The sequence below is a fragment of the Puccinia triticina genome, chromosome 3A (genome assembly GCF_026914185.1).
Source record: "Puccinia triticina chromosome 3A, complete sequence".
In the NCBI taxonomy this organism is placed as follows: Eukaryota; Fungi; Basidiomycota; class Pucciniomycetes; order Pucciniales; family Pucciniaceae; genus Puccinia; species Puccinia triticina.
Genome location: NC_070560.1, coordinates 5,961,054 through 5,977,562, shown reverse-complemented (window position 1 = coordinate 5,977,562; position 16,509 = coordinate 5,961,054). Strand labels below are relative to the sequence as shown.

The 16,509-nt window shown below is 44.2% G+C and overlaps 3 protein-coding genes across 3 annotated transcripts; 2 read left to right on the top strand and 1 right to left on the bottom strand.

Moving 5' to 3' along the window:
- Positions 1 to 357: 357 nt before the first annotated feature.
- PtA15_3A641 (uncharacterized protein) lies at positions 358 to 906 on the top strand (the record flags this gene model as incomplete). Its single annotated transcript, XM_053167629.1, has 2 exons — positions 358 to 402; positions 550 to 906. 2 exons carry the CDS (start codon positions 358 to 360, stop codon positions 904 to 906), a joined length of 402 nt encoding a protein of 133 aa, XP_053018827.1.
- A 6,111-nt stretch (positions 907 to 7,017) lies between these two features.
- On the top strand, positions 7,018 to 8,287 carry PtA15_3A640 (uncharacterized protein; the record flags this gene model as incomplete). The annotated part of the gene is made up of 7 exons (XM_053167628.1): positions 7,018 to 7,038; positions 7,123 to 7,264; positions 7,414 to 7,479; positions 7,576 to 7,863; positions 7,948 to 8,009; positions 8,109 to 8,206; positions 8,278 to 8,287. The coding sequence occupies 7 exons, from the start codon at positions 7,018 to 7,020 to the stop codon at positions 8,285 to 8,287; spliced, it is 687 nt and encodes a 228-aa protein (XP_053018826.1).
- Positions 8,288 to 9,465: 1,178 nt separating this feature from the next.
- PtA15_3A639 (uncharacterized protein) lies at positions 9,466 to 11,071 on the bottom strand (the record flags this gene model as incomplete). Its single annotated transcript, XM_053167626.1, has 4 exons — positions 9,466 to 10,041; positions 10,132 to 10,317; positions 10,402 to 10,513; positions 10,650 to 11,071. 4 exons carry the CDS (start codon positions 11,069 to 11,071, stop codon positions 9,466 to 9,468), a joined length of 1,296 nt encoding a protein of 431 aa, XP_053018825.1.
- Between the last annotated feature and the right edge of the window lie 5,438 nt (positions 11,072 to 16,509).

Genomic DNA, 16,509 nt, shown 5'->3' with positions numbered 1-16,509 from the left:
CTCCTTGGATTTCGAAGTGGAGACACGGCTAGATCCTCACTAACCCTGGGCGCCGTCGTCACTTCTATATCTCAATCTCTGTTGGCTTGCCCGGCCTTGGCCTGCATCGCCTGCATCCCCGGGGACATAATAAGCAGGCTTCTTCAACGATTGCACCATCAGCCTCTTGCCCCTCTCCCTCATACATAGCCAGTTTTAATCAAATGGGTCCATAAAAACGCACCGAGAAAACAGGCGGCCAATTTGTGGTTGATGAATCATTCAAATTCTATCTTTGGCGCTGCGACCAATGCTAATCACAGGAGAACTGGAGTGGCAACAGATTCTGGCGCGAGCGCGCCCAAGCTGGCCAAGCAGATGGCCATTGCTGCCGACTTCGAGCGCGTCTACAAGATTGGACCAGTGTTCCAGGCAGAGAACTCAAGCACCTCTTGCCACATGAGTTGAGACCACCTCCCCTTTCCTTCTGGTATATTTACTCTGCGAGACTGGTCTAAATTTATAAATATGTGTGTGTAGGCGAATTCATTGGCCTTGACCTTGAGATAGCCATACTACCACAAGGCCGTTGACCTGCTCGACCAACTCTGGCTGTCCATCTTCAAGGGCCTTCGGTCCTTGTCGGGCCCCGAGATCCAGACGATCAAGTCCCAGCACCACCTAGACGACTTCTGCTTCCTCGCAACCACCCTCCGCTTGTCCCACACTGAGGCAGTCCAGATCCTCATCAACAACATGATTGACTCCAGATCGGTCAATCCAAATATCCACCAGCTACCGAAATATAATGTTGATCATCTCTTCCAAACATCAGATTATTACATAATCAATAAGTTTTTGTTGGTGATCCGACCCTTCTACACAATGCCAGACCCAGTCGAGCCCATTCGTGCATATAGGTTTTGATGTGCATAGGTCTAGAGCTAGGTGAAGAAATCCGCCCAATTTTTGTGTGTATGTACCTTTTTGTTTGACGCTGGCGTTAAGAAGTACATTGTTTGCAATAATTTCTGTCAGATAGACATCATCATCATCCTGACCTCTCAGATGATGATGTATGAATTTGTAAGCTGGTTTCAGGTTGAAGACATTTTTCAATTAGTTAATTACAATACAAAAGTTGATTTCAAGAGTCCTAGAGCTTTTTTTAAAAAAATTCAGGATTTCAGTCAGAGGCCTCAATTTTTAAAAGAATCAAGTAAAGAATTGAATAAATTATACTCCAGGTGTAGCATGTTTGCGGGGAAGACTATGAATATTGGAGGGGTTTGGCGGCATTGAAGGTTGCATGAAATGAGAATTTGATTAAATTCACATGGTTTTGGTTTGGAGTTCATGATGTGTCATGAACAGAGATTGGGATGCTTCTCTTTAAGGCGTAACCTGTGTGTGATTTGGGTGCAAATGGTTATGAGAAAATGAGCAAGATAGATGGTAGCAGGACTTTACCCCGCAGCGGCGCAGCCGCCTTAGCCTCTAGTTGCACTAAAATCACTCATCAATATGAAAACCTCTAGCAGACATATGCTTAGATGGCAGATATCCATTCAAGTGTACAGAGGTAACATGACAATAATTCATAAAGAAGGGAGATTGCATAAAAATGCAGATGGACTCTCTAGATGGTCCCTACCAAACACACCAGATAATCCAGCCTGGGCGCCTGAAGACCCAGAGGAACTGCCAATTATGTGAATTAGCATTACTGAACTAGAAGATGAATTCTTTGACGAAATCAGAAATAGTTACAAACAAGACAAGAACTGTACATTACTAGTACAAATATTGTCCAAAACAGATTCAAAGGATGATGACCTGATTGCAGCATTAGATACAGCATGGAAGAAATCATACGAAGAAGGAAGATTTCACCTATTTGACGGAATCATCTATCACAGATCCAAACACACATGTGTACTAACAGTAATGGACAGAGTATTGATCAATACACTACTACATGAATGCCATGACAGTACATCATCTGGCCATATATCTTCAGACAGAACAGAAGACAGAGTAAGAAACCTAGCATGGTGGCCAACATGGCAACAAGATGTAGAAACATACTGCACTACATGTGAAAGATGCCAGAGAGCAAATAAGGCAACAGGCAAAAGGTTTGGACATATGATGAAAATAGAAGAACCCACTAGACCATGGGAAACAGTTAACATGGACTGGGTTACAGGATTACCACCTGGAGGAAAGAAAAACTATAATGCATGTCTAGTTATTGTAGACAGATTTAGTAAAACACCTATATTCTTACCATGTCACAAAGATGATACAGCTATGGACACAGCTATAATGATTTGGCAACAAGTGATTTCATGGACAGGATTATTCAAAAATATCATCAGTGACAGAGATCCCAAGTTTACATCAGATCTATGGAGAGGACTGTACCGCCTATTTGGCACTAAACTCTCTTTCTCAACAGCCTACCATCCACAAACTGATGGACTAGCAGAGAGAATGATTCAAACCTTGGAAGACATGCTAAGGAGATTCTGTGCCTATGGATTAGAATTTAAAGACTCTGATGGATTTACTCATGACTGGGTTACACTATTACCAGCCCTAGAACTAGCCTACAGAACATCAACCCATGCATCAACAGGAAAAACACCAGCTATTCTAGAGAAAGGATGGAACCCCAGACTACCACAAGACAGCTTGAAAAAGGAATTGGTAGAAGTACATCCCACAGCAGCAAGCTTCAAGAACATGCTGGACAAAGCCAGAAAACACGCTCAACAAAGCATGGATAATGCATTTGAATACAGCAAAGAAAAATGGGACAAAAAGCACAAAGTACCCAGCTTCAAAATAGGAGATTTAGTATTAATATCAACTACAAACTTTACTAATATTAAAGGACCTAAGAAGCTTAGGAACGCATTTGTTGGCCCATTTGTAGTCAAGGCATTACATGGACCAAATGCAGTAGAAGTGGAACTATATGGAGAATTAGAAAAGAAACATCCTACATTCCCAGTAAGCTTACTCAAACACTATAATGAATCAGATGCTGAATTATTCCCTTTACGCAAGGAAATATCTGAAGCAGAAGTACCTCCACTTGAAGAGTCAGAGGAGAAGAAAATTCATAAGATCTTGAAAGACAAGAAGATCAGAGGAGAGAAAGATAAATTATATCTTGTAAGATACAGGAACCCAATTCATGAAGATGAATGGCTACCAGAAAAAGACATTAAAGATGCGGATAAATATCTAAGAAGATTCAAGAAATCTAAACACAAAGATTAAATTATTTCAGAATTTAACCTTTTTTAGAGGGGGCAAGTGTCAGCCTTAGAGATACATCAAGTATCCAAAAGACTGCAATAACTCAGTAAATAATAATAATCATTAAATTATTATTGCAGAATCAGATTCCTCATCATAAATTAAGGGGGGTCACCCACTTAAAGTACCCCCTTATTCCTATTCCTTCATGTACTAATTGTATAAATTAGAATTGGCCACAGAAAGCGCCCAAAAATAGTATTACATACAAAAAATTAGTAAAACAATTAAAGTACATAAAATTAAACTGTTGTACAATAATGAGTAATATTACTCGTGTAAAAATACCCCGTGAAAGTATTATGTAGACTTCTACTGAAGCTCTTTCACATGACAATTGGTTATAAACATGTCATGTGACAGAGTCAGGGAAATTAGTCTATTTTAATACAATTAAAATACCCACAGCCAAGCCCTTTTCACGGCTACAGCCCTGGATACTCCCATAGGGAGAAAAGGACTCAGTGTTTATGCCCACTGAAGTCCCCTCTATAAATAGAGGCCTATTTGGCCCTCAGGAAAAGATCCCCCAGACTATTCACCCACCATAACCTGTAAGTTACTCGTGAATATTCTCCTCCTGCTTTCAAGAGCAGTGTATCCCTTATAAAACCCCACCTAGCACGTCAAAATTACTAGAATCTACACTTTTAATTCAACAAAATCCCTTATATAGCAATTTTTAGCGTAAATTCTTTAAAAATAGTTGCAGTAAGACTACAGCCTCTGTCAAGCAGCCAATCAGCTTAAGCTCTTACCAGCTATTTTTACGCCTCAACTCCCTGTTATTAATAATTATATATTATTAATAATAAAGCCTTCTACCTCTTACATAAAGAGAGAAAAACCCTTGTAGTGGCTAATTACCACGTAACAAGCTTGGTATTATTTTTACCAGTGTTTTATTTCAGCACAGTTATAGTGCAAGGGTCTACAAACCTTAATTACATATAAAATTTACGGTTTTGACCTTTAGTTTCATAAACAGAGCTGTCACATGCAAACATTTTTGCTTAACTCAAACCAAGACTCAAACCTTTAGCTTGAACAAAGAAGAGTGGAATCAAGCCAGACACATCATGTCACTCCTTGAACCGCTTAGCGAGGCGACCAATATGTTATGTGCATCTAAATACCCAACCTTGAATACAGCATTGCCTGTCTACATGCTGTTGATGAAGCACCTCCACACAAATAGGCGAGGTCGTTACGATCAAGCTCAACTTATCAACCCAGCCGCCAAAATGATTGAAAAGATCAATGGTTATCTCACCGATGCCCTTGCCAAACCCGTGTACATGTGCGCAATGATTCTAGACCCCACCTTCAAAGCCTCATTTTGGAAATCCCATGCTCAGTTCATACACGACCATTACAATCTCTCTATTGACAACCTACTCAACACCTTCCATGCGGCTGCCGAAGTCTTTCATGAAAAGTTTCAATCTGACAAAAACGGAGCAAACAAAGAGAGCCAGGCCCCTAATCCCTCCAGCTCTGCAAGACCGAGTTTCTTCTCAGCTGCACTGTATCAACGGTGGGCCGCTATGCTACGCCAAAAAATGAGCTAACAGTAGATTACGCGGCCCTTTCCACAGCATTGAACCACTTAAACTGGTGAGAATATTCTAGGAGCCTCCCTGATCAAAATGGTCCAGCAGGACCATTGCATCAGGGAGTCAGGACATACTGGTTACCAGATGCAGAGCCAAAATTCCATCTTGAGGACAGTTCAGCTAACATGGTCTGTTTTGCAGCATTCAACTGCTTGCCTTGTGTGGATTGAACTATAAGCCTCCCTGAGGGATCAGTCCATTAAGGCTGCAAAATTCAGGGAGTTTGGAAAATCCTGTTGCCAGCTGCGCCTCTGTAATTGGCAGTTAGCTGATTTCTAGCGCAGTGTAGCGGCCCACCGTTGACTGTATCAACCAAGCACACCTGTCAAGGGCATCAAAGCCAAAATAACACGCTACTTGAAGGAAGATACCGAACCGGAAGGGGTTAAACCCCTCGACTATTGGGTCGGTTGTCAAAAAACTTATCCTATCCTTTCCAAAATGGCTCGCCGTTACCTTTCCATTCCGGCAACCAGTGCCGCCTCTGAACAAGTTTTTTCCAAAGGCCAAAGAATTGTATCATGGCAGCAAGCCTCCCTCAAGCCAAGTAGTATCAAACACCTTTTGTGCCTCAAGGGGTGGTACCAAACCTTTGGTGGTCAGTTCTAGGTGTTTAAATAACTTTCCTCTTGATTTAAATACATTGTACATAGAAATATGGTCATTAGAATTCATAAAAAATAGTACAAAAAAAATACTTGACACCGTGCCACTCTCCCCCTCCCCCCCCCCCCCCCCCCCCCCCCCCCCCCCCCCTCTTGGCAGTGGTCCCATGCCCCGGGGCTTTGGGGTTTTCAAGAGCGCCAACCCAAACCCTGTTCCCCGGGGTCAGACCACGGGGCTAGACCCCGGGGTCAGACCACGGGGCTAGACCCCGGGGTCAGACCACGGGGCTAGACCCCGGGGTCAGACCACGGGGCTAGACCCCGGGGTCAGACCACGGGGCTAGACCCCGGGGTCAGACCACGGGGCTAGACCCCGGGGTCAGACCACGGGGCTAGACCCCGGGGTCAGACCACGGGGCTAGACCCCGGGGTCCCAGTTTGGGTCACAGCCTTATCTTCATTTCAAGCACCTCTCAAAACTTTGATAAATCTTATGATTTTATGTAAAATGATATTCAAAAATTAATTTTGAACACCCTAGATATGACTGTCTGATTATGTAATACAAAATTTCCTCACCAAAATATTTTTATGATTTTATGATTTATGTATGCATAAAATTATGCAAACCAACTTTGAACACCATGGTTTTCAACTTGGAGAACCCTAATTGCATCACACCCTTTCATGCAAAGTCACTGTGCAGCATTAAAGCTTGGTTGAAATAACTTTTGAGAAAGGCTTGAGTATAATCACCCCAAGCTTCCTTTGGGTTTTTACATGTCAACTTGTTTGCAGTTTCTAGAGTATATGATAATGTATGTGTTTTAGTGCACTAGACATGTGCCAGTACCCCAGTCTGCCACTCTCATGAAAAAGTACAATTCCCATTAGGGGGGTTCACAATAGGATAAAAATAAAATTTTAGAGTCAATTCTAAGGCCTTTATCAACAAATTTTTAAAAACCTGGCAAAATGTACAGAACTGGGTGTCCCCTGAGACTCAGAGCAACTTCTTCATTTTTTCAAAAATTGTTCATGAAGGCCTTAAAATTAGCTCTAAAGTTTTATTTTTATCCTATTGTGAACCCCCCTATTGTTTTTTCCCTTAAATTTAGCAAGCTTAAACCTGAAACCAAGCCTGAGGTTTCTTGACCCGGGATTAGTCCGGACCAATACGATTGCCGGCCGGGTTACGTTCCCTGAAATCCTCAGCTTTACCCAACAAATGTGAATGCTCTGAATGAAGGTTTGGTGCCCTGGTCCCCCTTTTTGGGGGGCTTGCCGGGGTCCTGGCAGCAGCCAGTGATGAGGTTAAAAAAACAAGGTCCAATTTGTGAATATCCACTTTGTTGCTCCGGAATCCGGATGTCCATGTGACATCACTCGACACAGCCCCATGCAAGGGCGGAGACATCCTCAACGCCCTTTGCTGAGCTCTCAACATCAATCAACCTGAACCTTCCCCAAATAGATACGTAGAAATCATGGACAGCTTTATGAAACTGGTAAGCATTCTTTTTTGCTCATGTCCATTGCCTATCAAGTACATACCAACATCAACGTTGCACACCTGGTCTGTCTTAATCCAGGGCCAACAAGCCTATAAGCAGTACTCCGATAAACAATCTCACGACAACACTACAGGCAGTGGTGGTAATGATTTCAACGTTATGGGAGGAGCCCATCTCAACCGACCAGCGGGTGGTCAAATGATCGATACTGATGGTGATGGTCAGTACTTCCTCTGAGCGTATTCCCAATCAACCAGCTCCCGATCATCGTTGCAATCGGCAGTTCGATCATGTTGTTTTCTCTGCTGGATATAAGGCCAAAATTGATTTTGTGCTCTACATCCCCATTCAAATGGTCTATCCTCACAGGTATTCCTGACTTGGAGCAGGCTGCAGCGCATGCGTCTGGAAACGCAGGAGACTCAGGAGACTCTTGTGAGCACCTATATTCTCATCCCCAACAATCTTTGTCATACATCAGTGCCGCTCATCTGTCACATCTGATGGTGACGTACTTGTTAATTGCAATAGCTCTATTCAAGAGCGCAGTGTCGTTCATGAAATCACAAGCTCAAAAGAAAGGCGACGACGACGATGATGTTGACGAGGAGAAAGCGGTTGAGGCACATGATCGAGCTTATAATCAAAAGCAAGGTAGCTCGCTTGATGCGAAGTCGATGGGTACCGCTGCTGCTCTACAAGCCTTCAAACAATTCAGTCAAGGTGGAGGTTCAAACGAGCCGAAGCATAATGAAGATGGTAAAAGTAAATTAATCGGTATGGCCATGGCGCAAGCTGCTAAATTGTTTGACTCTAGCGGTGTGTATTTCAAATTCGGACCTTTCCTTTGTTCTTCCAAGGTATGGTTCTAATCCTATTTCTTATGGCTGCTTTGTCAATCAGGTGGAGCATCATCTGGCCAAAAGCAAGACGCTGTGAACTCCGCGGGCAACATGGTCATGAAGGTCAACTGTTTTTTTTTTGTCTGTTCAAGCCTAAAACATTTGATCAACACGATAGACTTGAAATATCCGCTCAGATACTGATCGTATATAAATAAATAGTTATTGATGAAGCAAAAGCTACAACAGATGACCGGCGGTGGTGGCGGCGGTGGTACAAGCGGTGGCGGCTTGGGCGGATTAGCCAGCATGATTGGCAAGTAAGCAAGAAATGATGATTTATTTCACATTCCATTACAACAATGTTCATGAATAATTTAACCCCATGTAGATTCGCTTAGGAGAAGCACCAAAAATGGTAATCCAATTGGATGTATGTAGGGGAATTTGGAATCCTACGAAAAGTTGAAAAAGTCCAAAAAAAGCATTTACCCGAACTTGTAAACAGATTGTAGCTTGCATGTCCAGAGATCGATGACCTTTATTTTTGCTTTATCATTTGCTTTAAACACGAAAGAATGCAAGATGTCATTCTCGTCTTTGATTCATGACCAACGAGACCGATTAGCCCCCTTTTTTTTCTTGCCAAAGAATGAGACACCGAGTGTCATGATACTCCTAGCTTAACGCAAGCCTTAGTTCGCCCACTGAGAGCATGCTTTGATATAATTACCTGGCAATGCCTTGGTTAAAGGGGCATTTTGTCCATATCAGAAGAAAGTCGAAAAGGTCATTTAACAAATATGAAGGAAATGTATGAAACAACGTAAAATGACAGACACACTTTTTCCTTAATGAGTGAGTTTGGTTACAAAGGCCTAACAAAGCATGACAAATGCCACTGACGGCGCCGTAATGTAGATTCAAAGGTGGTAGACCCCCTTCCGCGAACGCTTCCAGATATATTTCAATCATGGTCAAACTCGCCTCAAAATGAAAAGCAGACCGCTACCGCGTGACATGGCAACTTGATTAGATCATAGATCCCCAATGAATCAGAAAAGTCACCAAGAATCTAAAAGCAACCATGATCAGAACATAAGACCAGTCAAGGTTTTGATTGATGAGCTCTTTGTTTATCTTTGTCTTCAGATGCTCATGAAGTTGTCAAACAATGGTAAGCATTAGGCCGACATGAGCCATACCAGGAGAATGCACTGTGAAATCGACCAGCATTCTGGAATCATTGTTTTTTTGCTGTTCATTTGCATAACATCTATGTAGGTTTCAAATTTTTAAATATATTAATAGTAATCCTAGCTAACAAATGCGTAGAATTAGACTGCAGATCGAATGGCAATTCAGTAAAATGAGCGAGTTATTGCAAAACATAAACTACAGAGCACGACAGTTGTTTCATTCTTATTCCCAGTAAATCTATTGGGTATCCTCCTTTCAGAGTGGCAGGCTGAATTCTGATCGGCGTCCTTGTGGTCAATCAATGAGTGGATAAGTTTCGATACCTTGGACCAAAAAACGCTTGCCAGATTGTTGATTGAAGTTGCGTCCGTGCTTGGATTCAGAACAAACCAGATCGGGAAGGTGGTCGACAGTTGTCATACGCAGGGTCGTAATATCCGCCAAACGATTGTCGATTACCCGGATGATCACGCGCGCGAGAGGTGGAACGGGAACTGCTGGATCCTTGCCCGTAATAGCTCATCCCAACAGATCCCTCTCGTCTTGAATCAGTCATGCTGTGGGATGAGGAATTGCTCGAGGAGGGGCTTCGAATATCATTCCTGGACATACGCCCAACGGGGGAAAGTCTAAGAACCACGTATGTATGCCGAAGACTTTCTGGATCTGAAGGATGTGCGCCAAAAGCAGAGCCAAGGTATGCTTCAAATTTGAAGGGTATCCATTTGTTGTTTGCACCTCGCAAGCGGAAAATGTGGGTGTGCACTGCAGCCCCTGAGAGTCGACCTGTCAACTCTAGCATAGAAACTTGATGGAGTCGAGTAGCAGACACAGGTACAGGACGACTAGTCACACCTGGATATGTCAGAAGTCCGATCGAGAACCTTGCATACTCCTGTTTCTCATCAGGATGGATAAAGCTTGAGAAGGGTTGCTCAAGCACAGTCTTCAATGGCTTTGAATGCGACAATAGGCAGATGTCAGCGTGAGTTTTTAGCGGATACCAAAAAATCTTCTTGACATTGGCAAAAGAAAAACCACTAACATGCCCTAGGGTTTGTACCAGTGATGAAGTAAGGCGCGCACACCTCAAAGATGTGCTCATGATAATAACAAGATCCTCGGATTCGTTATGAGGACCATTTGGGCCATCGGTCGATAACTCCTGCATCATGGATGTTACACCAACCGCTGTTATGTCAGAAGCGCGAGGTCGACCACGTTTTTTTGGCTGTGGTCAGATTTTAGCGCAAGAGAAAGCGTATATAAGAACCAATGAGTTGCCGCTTGCACATCGGGAGGTAGTACTGCCTACCTCTACATCAATGCATGTTGCGGCCCGGCCCGTTTGCAAGCAACGGCGACATGGACGACCGTCTGAGCAGGCCAGGTGAGCTGAGCGGCAATTTGTGCAGGCAACTGACACGCTAGTGATGCAAGTAAGAAGCAAGCGAGGTTGATAAAAAAAGATTTCAGCCATAGCGAGAGATATCAGAACGTTAGGACTTTACTTTTTTTTTTTTATAGAAAAGCCAAGTTGCTATTGGTAAATGAAAAGCTCACGTAGATCTAGTTGCCGTCACAGGAGGAACATGCGTACTGGTACTGATGGAAGGGTGCCGGGTGTTCATCCCAGCCGACGCATTCCCGGGAGACGATGGCAAGAGAGTCGGATGCGCATTGATTGTAGCAGAGGACCCATAACGACGACCATCCGTTGAAGGAGTTCTTATCATGGAAGACCTGTGGGCACTTGCTGAGGTTAAGGAAGAGGATGAGATCGATAGCCTTCTCGACCCTGATTCGGAGGGTCTCCCGGTGTTGTGGTGGTAATACGAGTGGTGAAAATCAGGATGAGATGAAGTTGATGACTCGGGAAGGTACTCCCCCACTTGTGAGCGCAAAGATGGCAGCGTTGGACGAGGGCACATGGTCTCAGGAGTTTCGGCATCATAAAGACTTTTATGATAGCGTGAGTGGCTCATTGCCTTCGATTCTTCCGGATGGGTGTGCCGTTGGTATAACCCACTGGGTGATGAAAAATCTGTCGGAAACCCCAGGCAATATCGATTGGCGTCTTTGAATGACCAGCAAGGTCCCTGTGTCATTGGGGATAGAACCACACAGGTTTGTTATTTAACAGATGTGGGTTGAATGAGCCGCGTCAAATAGCCCGGGTATGAATGGTTGATGTATGCGACCCAGAGGTTAACAAAACATGATTGGGATAGTGCAGTTAGAAAGGAAGAATGTTGGGGCATTTTAAGGCGAGAATTGAGGGAAATAATGTAACAAGTTTGCATGGCGACGTGTGTGATGGAGGAAGCAAAACCGGGGTGACCATGCCCATCATTCAACATTGGTAGTTATGTCAAGAAAAATCGAAGCCAGCAAGGATTGGAATCTGTCAGTGACGTGTTCGGGCACTCCTCCATGAAACAAAAGCTAAGTCGACCGGACACTCACAGCGGAGCGAAGGCACCGAGCCTAAACACCAAATCGCCGCAGGATGTGTAGTGTTAGAAAGAAGTAATGGACAACAATACACGAAAACCCACACGACTTGCGACGCAAATGGTGTAAGGGCGACCAAGCCAGCAGCGCGAAGTTGACTAGCGCGGGTTTTCTTGACACAGACTTTTTTTTAAAGCTTCGATGGTTGGTGTCGGAGCGGAAGTGTCGCAAAGTATGGCTTTGAAGTTAAAGAGTATCAGGGAAGGCGGCTGTTAGCATTCGACAGGTCGTTTGACTAAAAAAAGCGCGCAGTTGGAGGATTCTCGTCTTCCAGACTTCCTTTGAAACTTGAAAATGATGGATCTAACCGCCTATGGCGTCGGGGGGATGTTTGTCGGCAACGAAGCCGAAGAGACGAAAAATGTCTCCACTCACTTCCTAGTGGGTGCTTGCTAGCGTAATATGTACTCAACCTGTAAATAAGAAGCGATCAGCTCGACTGAATAATACGTTTGGTTTCTCCTTGAATGATTCCATTTTTCTAATGCTCCGTGCCATTGTTTTTCTTCACACTATGGAGCCGAGCCGGCGCAAAACTTGTGTGATTTGCGTAGAGCTAGATGGTATAGTATACTTTTGGGAACTGAACATAGGCTTGCTGACTGATGATAGTGCGCTGCATACAAACACGCGGGTCAACAGTCGCCCACTTCAGTGTTTCTGGTTCTACCTGGTTGAGTTCTACACCCTATGTATATGCAGTGTGCACTTGCTTGACAGCGAACTAACAGTGTAATGAGCAGAAGTTCAGGATTTAAAAGAGCCGCAAAAAAGATGTGATGGTACTTTTAGTACATAATGCTCATTTTTTGGGTGTATGTAGCACATCGACTGCAATTACGTAACTCAATAGCTGAGGATGAGCTTGTCCAGAATCAGAGCGCGTCCGGGGTCAAAGTCTGCTAATCAGATACGCGCAGGCATGAAGAACTGGGGGAGTGCCACATATGTATTTGATTGTATGTAGCCGATCGTGAAGGTGAACTTGAGTAACTTAAATAAGTTGTGAGAAGTTTGGCAACATCTACATATTTCTCAACTCAGAAAGACGCTCGACTGGGGTACCAAACCTAATTAACTTGGAAGGATGGAAGCATGCAAGCGTCATACATACATACCCTAAATAAACTCACTGGCCCATTTTTCCTCTGGGGGCATAGTACATGTATGTACATATAGTTGCAAGAAAACCCGGCTTCATTTTGTGAAAGATAGACATTAACCCTGAGATCCAGATGTCGCCACTGGGCTATCAGAGGATGAGTGCAAGGAATCAGGATACAAGCGAGCTTGATAAAGCCTTCCAGTGAGGCAGCCCCGCAGCCGTCTCTGTTGGCGGGAGGTCACACTTGATGTGCGAGGCGCTTCGTGCCGCGCCCACTTGTGCTGAGTAGTTTTTTTTTGCAGTGAAGCTTTTTTGTCTATGTTGTGACCTGGGTCAAGTCTTCTCAGCTGCGGCTCTTGTTGGAATTGATGGAATATGTTCCTCATGCCCAATATTTGTGGCTATCATATGCTTCGTGATCGAAGTCTTTTCTCTTCGTTCACTCAAGAAAAGATTCTCATCAAAACCGGCAATCCTGATTCTCCTCTTGTTGCGACTGGTCACGGTACCGCTGAAATCTTCACCAATGGACGCGTCGTTAAGTTGGCCAATTGCCTTCTTGTCCCTACCATTTCACAACAGTTGATCTCTTTGGTTCGCTTGATTGATTCCTCTGTAAAAATTGTGAAGAGCACCCAGTTTTTTGACATCTCCGATGCAACTGGTTCCATCTTCTCTGGGGAAATTATCGACAATCTTTTACATGCCAAATACATCAAGTGTCCGAAAGCTCTGGTCAATTTCAAGGAATCGGATCATCAGTTGTGGCAATCTTCGACTGGGTCATCCTGGCGATCAAGTCATGGAAGCAATGGCTCCCTATCTCAAAGATCAACTTGTTATGTGAGGTATGTAACTGCTCAAAAATGACACTTGTCCCTTTTCCCAGTCATTTCTCGCCTGTTCGATTCCCTCTCCAACGTCTTCACATGGATCTCGTTGGACCAATTACTCCCTCTTCCCTTTCTGGTTTCAACTACTTTTTGACCATTGTGGATCAATACTCATCGTTCAAATTTGTTTGATTTCTCAAGGCTAAATCCAATTCTTTTCACTTCATCAAACACTTACAGATTTACTGTCTTGTAGCTCATGAGTGAATTGAATTGAACATTGGCAAAAATCCTTGTTATTTATATAACTCTAGAAACTGCTTGCAGTTGAGATGCAAGAGCTCAAGGCATGCTGTGCCTCATGCAAGAATCAAGCACTGGTTGATTCCATGCACATTGCCTAATTTATGCAAGATTGAGTGTAAGGTACAAAAAACTGAGTACAGGAGTTGATACCTGTGCAAATTCCCCTTTCATGTGAAAATTCCCCTTTCATGTGCACATACCCCTTTCATGTGCACATATCCCTTTTGTATGCATTCACCCCTTTCAAAATTTGTACATAGCCCATATCCCTTTCATGTACAAATACCCCTTAATGCACATACCCCTTTCATGCATACATACCCCTTTCATCATGTGTACATATCCCTTTTATGTGGTAATACACCTTCTCACATTTGCCTTTCATGCATACATATTTCTTTCATCTATACATATTCCTTTCATGTGTACATACCCTTTTTATGTTATTCTGACTGGATTCAATGGTGCATGGAGTGTTTAATAAACCAAAATAAAAGGGCGCTCAGGGTAATGCTCATTTGCCTCAGCCTACTGCATGAGCACTACAGCATTTTCAACATTGAGATGCTGAACAAGGTACACACTCAAGTGCACCAGCACGGAATTTGGGTGCTTGACTCCAGCTTGAGCTGAGGCTTGATTGAAGCTTGCTTCATCTCAACTGCAAGCAGTTTCTAGAGTTTTTCTTGCAGTGATAATAGTGAGAAGAAAGAGAAATGGTGAAGACATACCTAGCAAGGAGATAAGGATCTCTACCAAGCTAGGTAGGTGGCGGAGGAGTCAGGACTATATGGGTCCCGCTCAGTATCTTGTGATTCTTGTTTACACCCTAGGAGGGGGGCTCACGCCTGCAGCCTTGCCGCTTCACAAGTCAGAGTCAATCTCAAACGGACTATTGGTGAACATTCAACAGATACCGTATGTATAAAAAGAGGGGGTTGAGAAATCGACTCCCATAAATTAAAATATCAACTCCCAAATGGAGTTTACGTTGCGCGGACCGCTTTCTGATGTCTCCCCCGGGTCCTCATGACCAAATTTTGACCCGGGGGCGTGAGCTGATCTTACATATGTTTATTTCAAGCCTCAACATCCGTTTAGTGGGTGATTAGATTGTAAGCTTATTTGCCACAACTTTTGTAAATGGTTTTTTGCAAATGCTTGAGATGGAATTATCCTTGGGCAAAATTATAAATCTTTGCAGTGGCAGGGAAAACAAGTGATGGTGAGGCAGTGTGGGTTGAGGCCATTCTATACCCCCCGCAGCGGCAAAGCCGCCTTGGTCTCTAGTGTAAACTAAGGATGCGCAACCATCATGCCTGGTGGACTGTAATGGTCTGTCTGTGGGGGTGGGGAGGCGCTGTCTGGTCTGTCTAGCCAAATAGTTGATTGCTAGATGGGGAAGCAGGATGATCTCCCCCCGGGTCCCTCTAATGCTAGGAACCTGTGACATGTACATACAACAAGTAACATGCCCTCTGGAGTAAGCTAGGCGCGCAAGCGCAGCTCATAACATTACTCCGCCCTTAACGCCCAAGCCCCCGGCTCTGCGTCCTAGTCCCCGGGCGGCGTCAAAAAACCTTGTAGGGAAAAAGCCAACCCTCATCTGAATCTTCGTGGCCTCCGGTGTTGATCCGCCGCGTCGGGGAATTTTTTGTTGAATTCCTGTAGTAGTTGTTGATGGGTGAGATTTGCACTTGGTTCCCATGAATTGGCGTCCGGTCCGTAACCCTTCCATCCCACAAGGTACTCTGTTTTCCCTTGCCGTTTCCTACTGTGCAAAATTTCCTCAACTTCCCACTCTTGTTCTCCTTCCACCTTGATTGGTCCTTGTTCCGCCGCTGCCCTTCTTTTGATGGTGTCCTGACTAGCCTTCCTGAGTACAGAAATATGAAAGTTTGGATGTACCCCCTTCATGGAGGGCGGTAGTGTTAGAGTATACACGGACGTGGAGACCTTATTAGAGATGAAATACGGTCCTAGCCACCGGTGGGATAATTTTGGGCTGGGTCGCATCGTGGAGATGTTCTTGCTACTGAGGCAAACCGCGTTGCCAACGCTCCACGATGGTGTTTTCCGCACCCGCTTGTCGAAATGCCTTCTCATGGTACCTTGTGCTCTCTCCAGGTTTGCCTTCAGTTCTTGTTGCACCTCAACGAGAACTTCTAGCCTCTTCTCAACTGCTGGAAGACACTGCCCCGACGAGGGTACACCCCCTATTGTCGCGTTGAAACAGTAATTAGCTTTGAATGGCGACATGCCTGTTGAAGAATGGTCGTGATTGTTGTACGCAAATTCTGCGATGGCAAGTAGTGGCTCCCAATCGTCTTGACGGTAATTCACAAAATGTTGTAAATACTGCTCAACGGCTTTGTTGACTATTTCTGATTGGCCATCGGTCCGTGGGTGGAACGCTGTTGAGGGGCAGAGTCGTATGCCTAGCGCTTTGCTAAGTTCTTTTGTGATTTGTGAAATAAAGATGCTCCCTCTATCAGATACGACTGTTTTGGGCGTGCCGTGAAGTTTCCATACGTGGCGTAGGATCAGATCCGCTAGCTCCCCTGCAGTCGTGGTCTTCTTACACGGTATGAAATGGGCCATCTTCGTAAGCCAGTCCACTACAGTCAGGATGCTATTGGCTCCATCCGAATTCGGCAGATCCGTG